General features: G+C 39.6%; 1 protein-coding gene across 1 annotated transcript; it reads right to left on the bottom strand.

Annotated features, from left to right (window-relative positions):
* Positions 1-242: 242 nt before the first annotated feature.
* paqr5b (progestin and adipoQ receptor family member Vb) lies at positions 243-7,496 on the bottom strand. Its single transcript, XM_032561544.1, has 8 exons — positions 7,367-7,496; positions 6,785-6,912; positions 3,158-3,363; positions 2,778-2,904; positions 2,579-2,620; positions 2,004-2,094; positions 1,466-1,610; positions 243-674 (listed from the first exon to the last, which is right to left on the bottom strand). The coding sequence occupies exons 1-8, from the start codon at positions 7,418-7,420 to the stop codon at positions 406-408; spliced, it is 1,062 nt and encodes a 353-aa protein (XP_032417435.1). The 5' UTR covers positions 7,421-7,496; the 3' UTR covers positions 243-405.
* Positions 7,497-15,074: the final 7,578 nt, after the last annotated feature.

Raw genomic sequence — 15,074 nt, forward strand, 5'->3', positions numbered from 1 at the left:
CCCTAGAAACGAACATAACAGGAGGGTTAAAGCGACAATCTCGGCCTGTAAATTCTAAATTAAAAAGTGAATTTTGAACTTGACATCATTTTTGTTCCCTGTAGTCTCTTCATTCACCACATGTATGACACTCAGAGAACACAGTAAAAAAAAAAAAAACACACACACACACCTCTGTACAAACATATGAAGCACCGATGCATAATACAGCAAACCAGCTGCTCTATACAAGAACCAGTTTCATTAAAATGTTCATTGTGTCTAAGCGTATTGTGCAACTCGTCCCTAGATCTTCAGCTCAGCTCTTGAATACTTTAACAGCAGCTATCACAGCTGAATGCTTGTATACCGTTTCTCTTTACCCCCCTATTCTTTTCACTCATCTATAAAAACCTGGGTTAAGATTTAGTAGCAGGAGCAGAGTTTCTTTTTATTTTTTCCCTGTTTGCTTTTCTGCCACGCCGGGCCAGAAAGGAGAGGCAGACTAAAGAGGCAGATGAGGATCAAATTCACCACCACGCAAAGCAGTGCTGGGCCCAGAGAGTTGGCAAACGAGACGGGCACGGAGTTAGCGGTGAGCCAGGGGCGTCGCGTCACCATGTCCTGCTCTACGGCCAGCATTTGGAAGTGGGTGCCGAGGATGCCGCACACATGGAAGAGTTGGTGGCTGTGACCTGCAGGGGGAGCAGTCGAGTCGCACTTGAGTCAAAGCTTCTCACCTTTCACCACAGAGCAAATGATTTACTGGCTGTTAGTTAGCGGCGAGCCAGCAGTGGTTGTGCATTAACGCTTTCTCACAATGTTTAACACAAAAACGGAAAAAAAAAAGAAAAGAAAGAAAAATATGTGAATGTTTCACAATCAAATCAAACAGGTAGCTGTAAAGCGACATTAAGCTTCAGGTAAATACGTTTTCACTTCGGAGCTCCTGTGTATCCAGGATATCTTTAATAAAAGTAATCAAAGGTTTGTTTCATGCAGCTGAGCTTAATATGTGTATAGCATCCATCTTTATCCTTTGTCAGAAATATTGTAATTTGCTTGATTTTTTTTTTTTGTTAGTACATTTTCTTGACATTTATGAGTCCATAAGTTTGTTAAAACTGTATTATCTTTGTTCAACCAATTGTTGGTTATATATGTTTTTTGATATACTGTCACTATTATAAACGTGGATCATTTAAACACTGCTTAAGTATCTGTTCCAAACATACAAATATTGTATTAATGTTGGTGTCTTGCACGATTTGCACTTTATTTGTACCTGTTTTCAAAGTTTTCTCAAGATTGTCAAATCTAACACCGAGCTTGTGACGAATCCTAACTTTGCCTTTGTTTGGTTTTCTATTCATTAAGTTTTAAAGAATTTGAATCAACTTACACGGCAACAGATTTATCTGCAGTGACCTGACCTGAATGATGAGAGCTTGAAACCAATGACTGCGTCTCAGAGGAGGAATCTCACCTATGTAGTCGAAGCTGCCGGGTGCCAGGCGCTCAGGTAAGCGGGTGGCAAACAGGAAGCCAGTGAGGACAGCCAAGGCGATGTGTTTGTAGTGGAGGATGTTGGTGTCGTTGTCAGTGCAGCCGTCCCCCGTGCACAGAAGCACCTGGGAACACGACACAAACGTGATCTCAGCGAAAACCAGGGAACTATAAAGCATGTTGAGCATGCTAACGTCTCTTGATGTGGCTTAAACTGAAGCGCTGCTGAGATGCAAGTCATAAATGCACGCCTGCCAGTCAAGCATTTAAATGAAAAGTCCAAAATGAAAAATATTCTACCTCAAAAGAAGAGTGAGGAAGGTTTCCATCTATTTAGTAACAGACTATTAGTCTTCTGTTGTGTAAAACCACCTGCATTTATACATGTCTTGGCCCATTAAACACAAAATATCCAAACCTAATCAAGATTTAGTACAGTACATAACATCCTACTTTACAAGGTGAGCCGAGTGCAAAGATGCAGGTGTACAGTGTAAAGAGGATCAAAGCAGTCATACCCTGTAGAAGAGAGGAATGTTGTCAAACAGGTAGGGGTAGGCGAAGGCAAGGATGCGAAAGAATTTGCTGAAACTTGGACTCCCAGGTAATCTGGAAAAAAAAAAAATTTAAATGACTGTGCAATAAAAATACACGGACTAACAATTCTTCATGGTCAAATAGACTTGATGAGGATCTATTTAGAGTCTGGTTGACATTATTTGAAATTGCATAACAGACAAAAATCGGGATAAGCATTGCTTTTCTTACAGTAGGGCGATTGTTACGCAATACATTCAGCTGCTCTTTGTTTGACTTAACTGTGTGGAACTACACGGACCAGATTAGGGCTGGTCCCTGTAATCACTGCCAACCAACACCCATTGCACTGAGCAGCATGTTGCTCAATAGTTCCTCCAAATATGCAACAAGTATCTGTTGTGGCTGCCGCATGACAAATCGTGAGTAAAGTCTAGAAGGCGGCTGCATTTTGGTTTTCCGACACTTCTTGAGTCACAGTGTAAAAATGTTCTGGAAGATGATAAAAACAAACAAACAAAAAAAGTTTTTCTTTTCCTGTTTGCAGTCTCTTTACCTTTTCAAGTCACGGTTATATTGCAGGAAGGGAAAGCCAAGCCTGAGCGACAGAGAGAGATGAGATGAAAGGTTAGGAATTAGCTAATGATGACATAAAACTGTTTGTGTGTGTAAGACGATCTTCACTTGGCTCAAGAATAAAACTCAACTTTACATACTTCTACTAGAAGTGGCAACAGATCATTTCCTCGTCATACCTGGAGTAGCAGGCCAGGACGGTGCAGATGAGCGTGTTGGCCATGGCGATGGGGATGTACCACTGATGAAAGGAGCTGTTCACCCACTTGTCGGGGAACGCGTAAAATGAATAAACGACTGCAGTCCCTGCAGCAACGCAAATCAACCGTTCAAAGTTATTTAAAATCAGGAAAATAGATCTTTGCCAATGAAAAATAATATTCTAAGTAAATAAATGCTTCCACATTGAGAGCAAAGGCAAACTGTTCTGACCTTTTTTAATCATGTTGTGTAATTCAAAGCAAATATTGGTATTAAGCAAATTTTAAAAGGGCAGCTAAATCGTTAGCTAGGGTAGCTATTAAACTTTCACGACTCTGGGTAGAGAGGATGCACTCACCCAGGCTGTAGAAACTGAGCGCCCCGTAATCAAAGAAGAAGCAGATGTGGCGCGCCCGCGGAGACATGGTGCTGAAGGTGTGAGCACAGCTGGACGCCAACGGATAAATGCAGCAGGAGAGGAGGAAGACCATCAGAGGCCAGGTGAAGGAGTCCTGCCATCCCTGCTGCATCAGCACCACCGTCACCAGTTTCCACAGAAAGTACCTGCCCAAAAAGAAAAAAAAACAAAACAAAAAACATTTTACTTTTCTGCCTGATAGAAAGAAACATCTTTGGTAATAGCCAGTGTCAACTGCAGTGACTATCCACAGCACAAAAGTAGCAACAATGATGTTTCTGCAGCGGCTGAAGAGTGAAAAATACCATAACTGCATCAACAGCTGGAAGAACGATTTTGTACGTTTAAGAGGGTAAACAGAGAACGTTTTTCACAATGTTGAGAGTTTAATAGTGTGCCCTTCAAAGTAGCCTGATCTGTATTGTTAAAAAATCTTTAAAAAAAAAAAAAAAAAAAAAACTAAGACAGTGGCACTGTTTAATATCAATTTTCTCCTTATAGTCACTGTCTGTGCTGATTTATTTTAGAGTTTCATAGAATGAAAAAAAAGTCCCATCATTAGTGTATTTCTCTCAGAAATACACACAGGGGATCAAAGTGAGTAAACTTTATTTACATTACTAAATATTACTAAATTGCCCTCTAATTTAGATGAGAGCAAAGAGACACACTTATGATATGTAACAATTTCAGATTTTTGTTTATTTTTGTAGTGAACTGCTCTGCCCTTTGCAAGATAAATCTTTCACATTATGCTAGTTTAAAACAAAGGGATGTTAAAGTAACAAATGGCAGATGTGCAAACTTAACGAAGATGAAGAAGATCTGAAATAAACCCAAAACACAAATGTCCCAAATAAAACCTTCAAGAGAAAAAAACATACAACATCTCATATGTTCAAACAACAGTGTCAGGAAAAGTCACATTAATTATTTTGTGTCAGCAACATGAGGAAATGTATGCAGAGGAGTAAACAAAGGGGTATATCAACATTCAGTGTCTGACATTTTGCAGGTTGGACTCTAAATGTGGGAGCGAGTTCAGCATAAACAGACTTCTTCCTTCCAGACTACAGCACCGAAGTAGGGAAACTTTAGTGCTTTCATTTAGTACTACAATGTATTATTTGTTCACTTCTGTTTGCACAGGCGTTAAATAAGACTTTTATAGCAGGTGACTCATAAATGTTCACAAGAGCTGGTCATCTTAGAAAGAAAACAGCCTACGAAATAATGAGCATAATTATTCAACAATAAGTTGACGCTGCTCCTTCAGAAAGTACAATTATGAATTATTATCCCTCAATTAAACCAGTCCCCCCCCCCTTACACCACTCAGTTACATAACAACTAAGAGCACTACACAAACAACCTGATCTGATCAGCTGCAGTGTGCGTTGTGTGTTGCCTTCAGTGTTTCCCCGTCACTGAGCAGTTAGCTAATTGTGGCAATACGCATGAAAGCCTGAAGCGCAGACCTGCTCATTAGTGCCAGGCCTTTAGGTCCGCCTCTCCCCCTTGACACAAGCGCCTGTGTGTCTTCACGATATTCCAAACAGACCCACGTCTACACACACACACACACACACACAGGTTTGATGAACATACCCCCCCTCTTGTCTTTTAGACAGTGCAGCCAAAATAGCCGACGTCTCGTTTGGGAGGAAGTGAAGCGAGGCCACGAGGGGCACAGATTTCAGCAGCCACTTTAAGATATTCACACAAACACACACACTGGGTTTTTGGGGGTAAAAATAAAAAGGATAGTTTTGCTAAACAATTTCAAAATGAGGGGGTTTCTCCTTTTAGAGATTTGATCAGACTTTCTATTAACTACTGAACACATGTTTGTGATTCCACAGCCGAGGAATGTCGAGGTGAAATCCTCGCGTTTACAGGGATGAATAAAGACGAGGAGATAAAAAAAAAACACACACACACACACGCACACGCCCGCACACACACACAAAGCATGTGTCTGGCTAATTGAAATTAAAATTCCACCTGAATGAGGTCACTGACCCTTTCCCTGCTCTCTATCACAAAGTAGGCGTGGTTGATAAACACATCACTGATGTAACACCTGTGGCGTTCTTTTGCTGTCTTGCCTTAATAATGAAATAAAATACTTCCGTTCTGCTCACGCACATTTGTTGGGTTTCCATGTTTTCCGTTATTCTGTTCAGAATCTAAGTGACAAATCTGGCAAGATCTGGAGTCTTTTTGGAAATATTTTCATAAGTTCGGCACATACTGGAAATACTCCTACCCGTTATTTAAACCGTAAATATTTGCTGACAGGTCGTCCCAGTCAGCAGAAAGCTTCTTTTCTGTCTCCCTTTTTGCTTCTTTTATGTTTCTGTACGTGGGAATCAGGCTTGGATTTGGTCATCTGCTTTGCCTGAATCTTAGGATCATGTCACGATGCCACATAGTGTTTTTAAATGTAGTTGTAAAATTCACTGATGTAACAGTTCATTTACGGCTGGGTATGTTAAGGAATCTATGAATGCTTACTGCCCTGTTCTGCCGTATTTTTCTCTCTTTTTTAAAAGAGATCTCTTTCTTTTCTTGGGTGGGCGGGCTTTCGTTGTTGTAACTAAATTTTATAATAAAATATTAGATTGGCTTTCGGTGACAACCGTTTTATAAATAAATGTGATTTGATGCACAGCTAATCTGCAAGACAAACTCCGATGTTTTCTCAAGGAACAAATACGACAACAATCTAAAGATTCTCTCCTTTCCCTGCGTCGTTGACAAGTTGTCATTGTTTTGGCGCTATGTGTAACTTCCATTATGTCTCTTATTCTTGCCACGTGAATAATCGAATCTACTCCTTGTTAATGAAAAAATTCAACAGGCAAATCAGTTTAATAATGAATAAAATGCGTAAACTTAGAGGGATTTCCTCTAAACCTGAAAATTTGGGGAATATTCAGGGGAACACGGTGAGGCAGAAAGGGGAGGGGGAACCACATGGCTGCTGGGGATGGTGACTTGAAAACAAAACCTGTCAGTATGTTCAGTCTGTCTCAGGTTACACTGGTGAAAGACTGGGAAAACCATATGCATGTAGAAATCTAATCTAATCCCGTACAGGACCTGGATAGTACACAAGGCCGAGAAGATTTCTCTAGAAGATAAAAATGGAATCATGAGAATCTAAGAATGTTCCTGTGATTAAAGAAAAAGCTGATATTATGTAAGAGATGCCTGGAAAACTCTTTGGCCTGCAGGTTTTACAGGACGTGTGTGATTCACATCTCATGACGTGGGCACAAGTTTTTTTGGGTGTTTCGTGTTGTTGTGTAATCGCTTTACCTCTTTAATTCAGGTACGTGCTATCCGGCCAAATCGAGGTTACTGACACAAAAAAATTTGCAGAATAACAGAAGCTTAATCAAAGGATGAAATCAGAGAAAGTTTCCCTGCTTCGAGGGTCGGCGTGTTATCTTTTAGAAAACTGAATATAAATTCTGTCAACTGTCTCGTTTGATTTTTATTTTAGCACACATTGCAAAAAAAAAACCAAAAAACTGAAATCCTTAAACTTTTTCAGCTCACCAGGTGGGTAGAAAGTGAGTCCAGATGTTTAGCGTCTCATTGGTCATCTGGAAGAGGCTGAGGATGCAGTCGGTGGCGGAGCTCCTGGGGTGCCGGTACCCAGAAATGATGCTGTCCTCATGGAAAACCTCCACACAGAAAAAAAAAAACCACAACATTGTTTTTGGCTTGCACCTTTAAGAGAAATCTGAGAAACCCGTTTCTTCACTTCTGTTCTGCAGGCAAACCAAAATGAATTTCCATGTGAGACGGAGGAACTATTACCGCAGGAAATGTTTAATATAGGAGGTACAAATTAACCAGGAGGTACAGATTCATTCGCAATAAAGTTGAATCAAAGTAAATCCAAAGATGTTTCTTCTGAACTGGATGATAACATGAGTGGGAAAGTGAAGTGCGGCGCAAGATAAGAACAGAATTTTTTTAAAAGTTATTCTTTAACACATAAATCTTCTTCACTCCTAATGACTGAAAGCTCTCCTCATTCCTCCACCGCTCCTGCCTCTGACTCGGGTAAGTCAAAGTAAAAGAGGTGAAATCAGTTCATGTGTTTTGGTGAATGTGCGGTGAAGATGGACTTACTTTGGGCACCTGATTGATGCTGAAGACTCGTGGAAATTTGATGAGACTGAGCATGACTGCAGGGTGCCGCCGCCGTGAGAGAGGGGAGAGCTGAACTGAGGCCACAGGCGGGGTGTGCCTTTATGAAGGTGCGTGTTGCCATGCCGTCTGCAGGGTTCCTCCCCTTCCGACTCCTTCCTCTTCAAACCCGGCAGGAATATCCAGTGCAGTGAGCCACTCCTCCTCCTCCCCCTCACGTTGTCTCTGCGGAGGTGGAGGCCGTATGCGCACAACAGGTGTACGCTCACAAACAACTGTTTTCCCCACAATTAGGGGAAAGGATATTCACTTGATTCTCGTTCACTTTTGCAGAAGAAGGGACGTTTTGAGGACTGGCTAAAAACATTTTAGAATTATGATACGAATGCAAGCTCTTCTTCTAAATGCAAAATCTTGACGTTGCAAAACAGTGGAGCTGGTATTTCAAGTTTCACCAACTGACAAAGAAACAATGCCGCTGGAGTAAATAATTTCGCCCACTTTCTGCAACAACAACAACAAAAAAAAGAAGCTCGAGACCGAATCTGAATGTCGCCCGGGTTTTGGGTGGGTTCAGACGAGGCAAGGATGGTGAATGAAGGGTGTGAATCAGTCTGTCAGTACAGTAAACAGAGCTCCTTTGCTTTTCGGTGTGACGTCTGATCTCAGTGGAGGGATGGGCCAGTCCGATCAGAGCTTCCAGAGTGTCTTATCTTGTTCAAACTTTGCAGCAATGAAGACAAACAAGATGCCAGTATTAGGAAGTGAAATGTGCTGTTGTTTGCTCGAATTGGAAATAAAACAGGAACAGTTCCCAGTATGTTGCTGGTGACAGCAGCTTACCCCCAGTAATGGTCGCTCTGCCAGGCTCAGTTCAAATACAAGAGTGAGATAGTGAGTGAGATTTTTATTTTCATTTCAAAGCATTGATACAAATAATACTCAGAGGATTCTGAAACTTCTGTTAGAAGCGTTCAATTGCACTTAATCAAGGAAACTCGTAATTTATAGCTTAAGAACAGTCCAGTCCCCGAGTAGTACTTTTTTTTTTTTGTCTTAGAACCACCCTCAATAATCCATCCTGTGGAAAATCCCAGTGAACTGATGGAGACTCTCCAGTGCAGAAACACAACGTTAAAGTAATGACAGGCATCCAGCAGCCAGTACGTGTGTGTAGGTGTGTGGGTGTGTGACTGAGAGCCGAGTTGGCACAGACTCCGTTTTTACTGTTGTGATCTGTGTTAATGAGTACTTCTTTTAAATTTACCCTTCAAACAATGTCAAGCACCAGAGTAATAACCTGTGAGAGGCAGAGTGTGAAAACACGATCGTCCGTTGAAAGAATGTTGCTGTCGTGTACCTGAAGCTTTGTTTGGTTTGGTATTTCATTTTTATTTTCTAGACTAAACAAAAGTTTTAAGTAATCCTTATTTTCTTTAATATCTACTTGAAAGCTGAATGCTTATAGTAGCACTTTCAACAATCTGATGGTTGAATAACCCAAATAATGACTAAAAACAATAAATATCCTTAATCTTATCAATCGACTTATTCAATAATTCAGTAGTAGAAAGGGCTTATGGAATAAAAATGTTTATTTTGTCGATATATGTTTGTTTTTTTTTCATTAAAATTTGCTAAACATAGACGGATTAAAAGCAATAAATTCAAATGTCTTTGAACTCGTGTTTATTTAACGGTTTAGGTGCAAAAAGGGGTTTTGAATTATAAAAGGGTGTTTTGTATATAAATGGTCTTTGATTTAAATGCGATTCATTTCGATTAATTACAGACCGTGGAATTAATTTGATTAAAAATTTTAATCAAAACCCCAGAGTCTCTTACATTCCAATTCTTCCTAACACCAAGTAAAGAAACTGACTAGCCCAACCCCGGCATGTCTTTTTAAAAAATAAAATAATTTAAATTTTTTTACATTTTGTTTTAGTTGTAAATCAGTCATTCTTTTTTATGCGTCGCTGTTGTATGATCTGTACATCAATCATAATTACATAAATCTGACACATCATATCTGCACCAATCATCAGCTGCTGTCTGATATTTGTTCTGCTTCAGCATGGTGACAGAAGATCTGCGTTAATCCATCGCTGAAGTGGTGAGTGCGCTTGAAATCATTAAACAATGAAGTGCTGGAGAATTATTCATAGCTGCTGTTTCAGGAATTAGTAACAGTGAGAATGACCAACATTTTCAGCTGCTTGATGTATTTTTTGACTCTCAGTTAATTTTTAATAGCTACCTTTGTTAAATAATGAGCTATTGAGGCACAGTTTATTCTCATGTGAATCTTGGATTCATAGCATGATGTTGATATTTGTCAAAATGTGAACTAGTGCGCCCCCTTAAAATGTAACTTCAGATAGGATGTTGAAGTGTTTTAAAAAAAAGCATTGCTGGTAAAAAAAACAACAAAACAAACAAAAACAGAGAAGAGAGGTAAAGCTGTAAGCATTTAAAGAATAAACCAGGAATAGTCAGGGAAGCGTCTTAGGCATAGATGATGAACTTCATTCATGTTTTGTGTCCTTTAGTTGGCTAGCAGTGGCCAAATCACATAGTAATCTTTGATACGCTGAATAAATGGCAAGAGAGGCAAAAAAGTCCCACATGATGTAGATACATTTATCTATTTTACCTATTTATCCTTTCAGTGACACAGGAAGACAGGTATTTTTCACCAACAGTCTTTGGGCGAAAGGTGAGATCCACCCTGGACAAGCTGCCTGTCTGTAACAGGGCAAACAACATTCACTCCTGAACCCCCCCCCCCCCCCCCCCCCCCCCCCAAAAAAAACCTCTTAATCTTACAGGCATGTTTTTGACCTGTGGGACCACCACCACTGTCCTGCTGAGCAGCCCTTCTCACATAACAACAAATCCTGTTTAAAATCCAGTTTCATGTGATATTTTAAATGAAAGATATTTAGGTGGGTTGAATTCACGATTCATGGTATTTACAAAAACAGTTATATTCTTTTGCAATTCCAGTGTGAAAATACTGGAAACTGCAACTTAGTCAAATCCTGTCCATTTTTTTTGGACATGTTTGTTACCAAACGATTTGAGGTACCTGGGTAGTTTTTCTCCTGAAAATAATGCTGGATTAGTCAGGTCCTAATTTTTTTAATTGTAGTTTATTTTAACATGTATGGTGTAGTTAGACCTGGCGTCTATTCTTCACAATGAGTCTCTCTTGTTGGGTTACATTATTAAATCTACACTATTAAACATGCCTCAAGATGTTTTTTTATAGTTGTGGTTATAAATAATTTTTCTTAGATTTGTATCCTTGGCTTTTCTCTAAATGGACAGGAAGAAAATGCTGACCCTGAGAAAAACAATAATTTCTCACAATCTGTTCTGTGTAGATCTGTTACCAACGTTGAGTCCTAAGTATAAGTGAGGATACATAAGATGCTAAATGTTCATGACAATAAATCAGGTACACACAGAACTGAGGTAGAGTCAAACCTATCAGCTTCAACCAAAAGTAGCATTGCTGTGTTCCGAGACGCTGAACTCTGTTTTCTTTTTTGTTTTTTTACATGCAGTATCTAGTTCCGCCACAAGATGTCAGTGTTCTCTTACGGAAGCTTCCCAGTCAGCAGCTGCTGGCGGGTTCCTGCAGAGCTAAGGCAACAGTCTGACAGGTTTATCATTAGGTTTGACTGAAAGACATTTAACTCACCAAATATAGGCAATTTGTTTCTAATTTATATTATTTGTAGTTTTTCCCCTCCTCTGTTCTGTGAACTCTCCTTTCAGTGAAAAAATACAGTGCATTGAAAAAAAAATTAATTAGCAAACAAAAAACTAACAAGCAAAAAAGAAATCTGCAAATAATCTTTTTTTTAATGTTAAGATTGCTAACTCCACCTTCAAGTGGAAAACGAAGTGGGTTTCCTTAGGGGGGATAGGGGGGTGGGGCTTCTAAATGTTTGTGTAACATCAGCACAATGTAGAAGCTTTTCACATTAAGTATTCATTGAGGTGTTGCAGATGTTGTTTTTTGTGCAAAGGTTTTGTTTTGCCATATTTGTTCCTGCTGCACAGTTGACCGCTTAGGAAGCTCCAACACCACCATACATGCATGTTGGCGTGTACATGTGTGTGTATGTGTGCCTTCCACACACAGATGGGAGAAAGCGACTTGCACTTATGATTTTATGCAGAATCTTTCTGAGCGGAATCCGCTTTTCGGGGCAAGAAAACACGCTGGAATGGTGTTGGAAGGAAAATATTCACAATGTAGCAAAGCAAACGTATTAAAATCTGAAAAAGAATATGTTTATTTTCTAATAAACACAGATTTGAAATGAGAATTGCATAAAAAGGAAGAACAATTCGTCTTTAATATTTATAAACTATTAATGAATTGAAATAATAAAATGAAAAACGGACAAGTATAATTGCTAAATGCTTAAAAATAAAAGTATTTAACATCAATCGAATAGAAATGAGGTTCCTGATTAATCACAAGAGACTATGTGACAATGATGACCAAAAAAAAAAAATCATTTGCAAACCCTGAAATATGAGGCGCTAAATGATACTGTTTTTAATAACAGTGATGATCCGCCGACTTGCATGTTGTGTGTTTGTGGGGCCGGCCAGGCTGCTGTGCTGCAGCTGCTCAAAGCCTTTGTGGCTCCCTGGTGTTTTAGTTGATGAGGTGTAGTTGGTGTCTCCAGATGAGGAGCAAGCGTGGTAGTCGCCCCCCTGATACATTATTAATAGTTGCTAGACTCCAGGCACTGCTGCTTTTCCTCCTCTGAATTTCAGCCTTTCACGGCTTCTTCTTTTTCAACTCCTGCGCTCATCTGCAAACACCTCCGCCACAGACTTGCTTTGTTTCCCGTACAGCTCTGTTTTATGTTTTTTTTCTTCTTCTTCTCTCCCCCCCTCTCCCTCCTTGTTTACTATAACCCCCACTGCTGCTCTGTCTCCTCATTGTTCTCCTGCAGCACCATCATCATACCTGGTTTCGTGATTAGGGTGACTGGTGAAGACTTTTACTCCTTTCTGTGCTGTAAAATGTGCCAGCTGCTGCTCATAAATGAACAAAAACCCTGCTTTGGAAACTGGAACAATAAATCACTGTCTTTAATTTTAGTGCAGAGATTGTTTCGCCATCTCTGGCGTTCATTCAGAGGGACGAATGAGGCTTGCTTGAATATGACAGGTGTGTCTGCTCAACAGCACAAAGGAAGACAGAATGAGGAGTAAGAAAAAAACGGTTTGGCTGAGCGGGAGGAGAGAGGGAGATTTCTTTGACGACAGGTAGCTGCTAATGAAGTTGGACATTTTAAGGATTTAAGAACAGGTTCTGGTTCTGTTATTGTTACAGTGAAGAAACTGAGAGCGCTCTCAGATCTGTCCCTTTAAGGAATAAATTGCAACACTGGTCAATTGTTGGACATCAACGCCACTGATCAGGGAACAACTTCAATCCATTAAAATACATTTTTTTTTAAAAATGAGAGAATTTATATGTTGCCTTTTTGTAGTCATCAATGAGCTTCTTCCATCATTCTCACCATCTTCAGAGTTCATTTAATTTCCTGGCACTGACTTGGCTTTTAAACACAGTTCAAAATGTAGAGTTGAGTTTAAGGCCTTTCCAGAAGTTAAATGTTAGCCTGCTTTATTCCCTCCAAAACCTTAATGTCTGTACGATCGTTGTCCTGCTGGATCACCCAATTGTCACCGAGATTTAGGAATTTTCAGGTAATCATTAATGTTCATCATTCCACCATTTTCATTGATAGCAAAATAACTCCTCTCCATGATGCTGCCACCACCATGCTTGTCAGGTGAGTGGTCTTTCTGATATTTATGACCAAAGAACTCAATCTTTATTTTCCGTAGGAAGGAACTTTAGCTTGTTCACTTGAGCAGCGCTTCTGTCTGATGGGGGCTCTAGAACATGGTGATGTTTTCCAATAAGGATCCTAATCTCAGATCAGCTAGTTTTAGGAGGCTTACATTAAATAGCCTGACCAAAGCTTTGATGGATTGTGACAACAAGACAGCTCCCCAAACCAGCCAACTTAAAGAAGTCCTACAATTAACAATAAGAAGACCAGGCAAATGTTCAATCAGAAAATTGGCAGGACTTTTCTCCCAGCTACAAAATCTATTACATTTCTTTACAAATTCTGGTTAATCTGAAATAATCGGACTGATTCAAAGGAATTACATTAAATTCAAACTTGTGAAAAATAATGGTGTAAAAGTACCTTTAATACTTTTACACAGCTTAATGTGACATTCACGCCTGTGAACTCATACATCCAATAACAAGTCTAACAGCTGCATTATCAAGTCAAAAACATTTTAATCCCTCGCAGAAGGGCAAATAATTGTATTTTGTTTAATAAAAAAGATAGCAAAAATCATACAAAATCTTTGAGAAAGCTTGACTATAACAGTTGTCTAAATTTCAATTAAACGACTGTAGCCCACATGTCCTAGTTTACATTTAGACAACAGATGAGATTCTAAGTGAGAGCTCTATTGTGCTTCATGGTGCTGTCATGAAATAAAATATTAAACTTCTATCAGATCAGAGTCACTCTCTGGACTTTGTACCCGTGTAGATATTTTATTTTTAAAAACTCAACTACTTGCACTATTTTATGGCAATATTCTGAATTGATAATTTAGTGAAATACGTTTTCCTAAGTTTTCCTGTCACAGGTGAAAACAGCTAACATTACTGCTAACATCCAGAGTTTTAAAAAAAAATGGTTAAGGAGTAAATTCTGAAGCCCAGTTATGAACTCTATAATGGTCTCGATGAAGGAGGACGTTTATGCCTCGTTTTCAGTGAATATAACTTTTAGTAATACAGAAACTCCCAGAACTTCTATGGACTTTTAAACCCTCTCGTTAAGCTTCAGTTCACTAAGGAAGATCAGTTCGGACTCATTCCATCTCCGATCCTCCGTGGCGAAAATGGGATTTTCCTTTATCACTTCTGAACCCTAGTGATGCAAAAAGTAATGTGATCCTCAAAAATAACATCCCCATGACTGCTCTCAATTAATATTCTTTTATTTAGTACCGTAGATGCATCCAGCCTAAAGTCCTGTTGTAAACTTTGATCTCCATGGCTACTTTAACAGTTTGATGAGGTATAGCTATTATTAGGTATAAATTAAAATCTTCATTTGAATGCAGACTTACTCAGATTTTCTTTTTTATGTAACTATTTATTTGACAATAAGAAACGTAGATGTCCATCCATCCATTTTCTGTTCACCCTTTGTCCCTAGTGGGTCGGGAGGGTTGCCGGTGTCTATCTCCAGCTACGTTCCGGGCGAGAGGCGGGGTCAACCCGGACAGGCCGCCAGTCTGTCGCAGGGCAACACAGAGACATACAGGACAAACAACCATGCACACACACACTCACACCTAGGGAGAATTTAGAGAGACCAATTAACCTGACAGTCATGTTTTTGGACTGTGGGAGGAAGCCGGAGTACCCAGAGAGAACCCACGCATGCACAGGGAGAACATGCAAACTCCATGCAGAAAGACCCTGGCCGGGAATCGAACCTAGGACCTTCTTGCTGCAAGGCAACAGTGCTACCAACTGCGCCACTGTGCAGCCCTACAAATGTAGATATGTTAAAAAAAACAAAAACAACAACCAAAAAAAGCTAAA

The sequence above is a fragment of the Xiphophorus hellerii genome, chromosome 4, assembly GCF_003331165.1.
Source record: "Xiphophorus hellerii strain 12219 chromosome 4, Xiphophorus_hellerii-4.1, whole genome shotgun sequence".
NCBI lineage: Eukaryota > Metazoa > Chordata > Actinopteri > Cyprinodontiformes > Poeciliidae > Xiphophorus > Xiphophorus hellerii.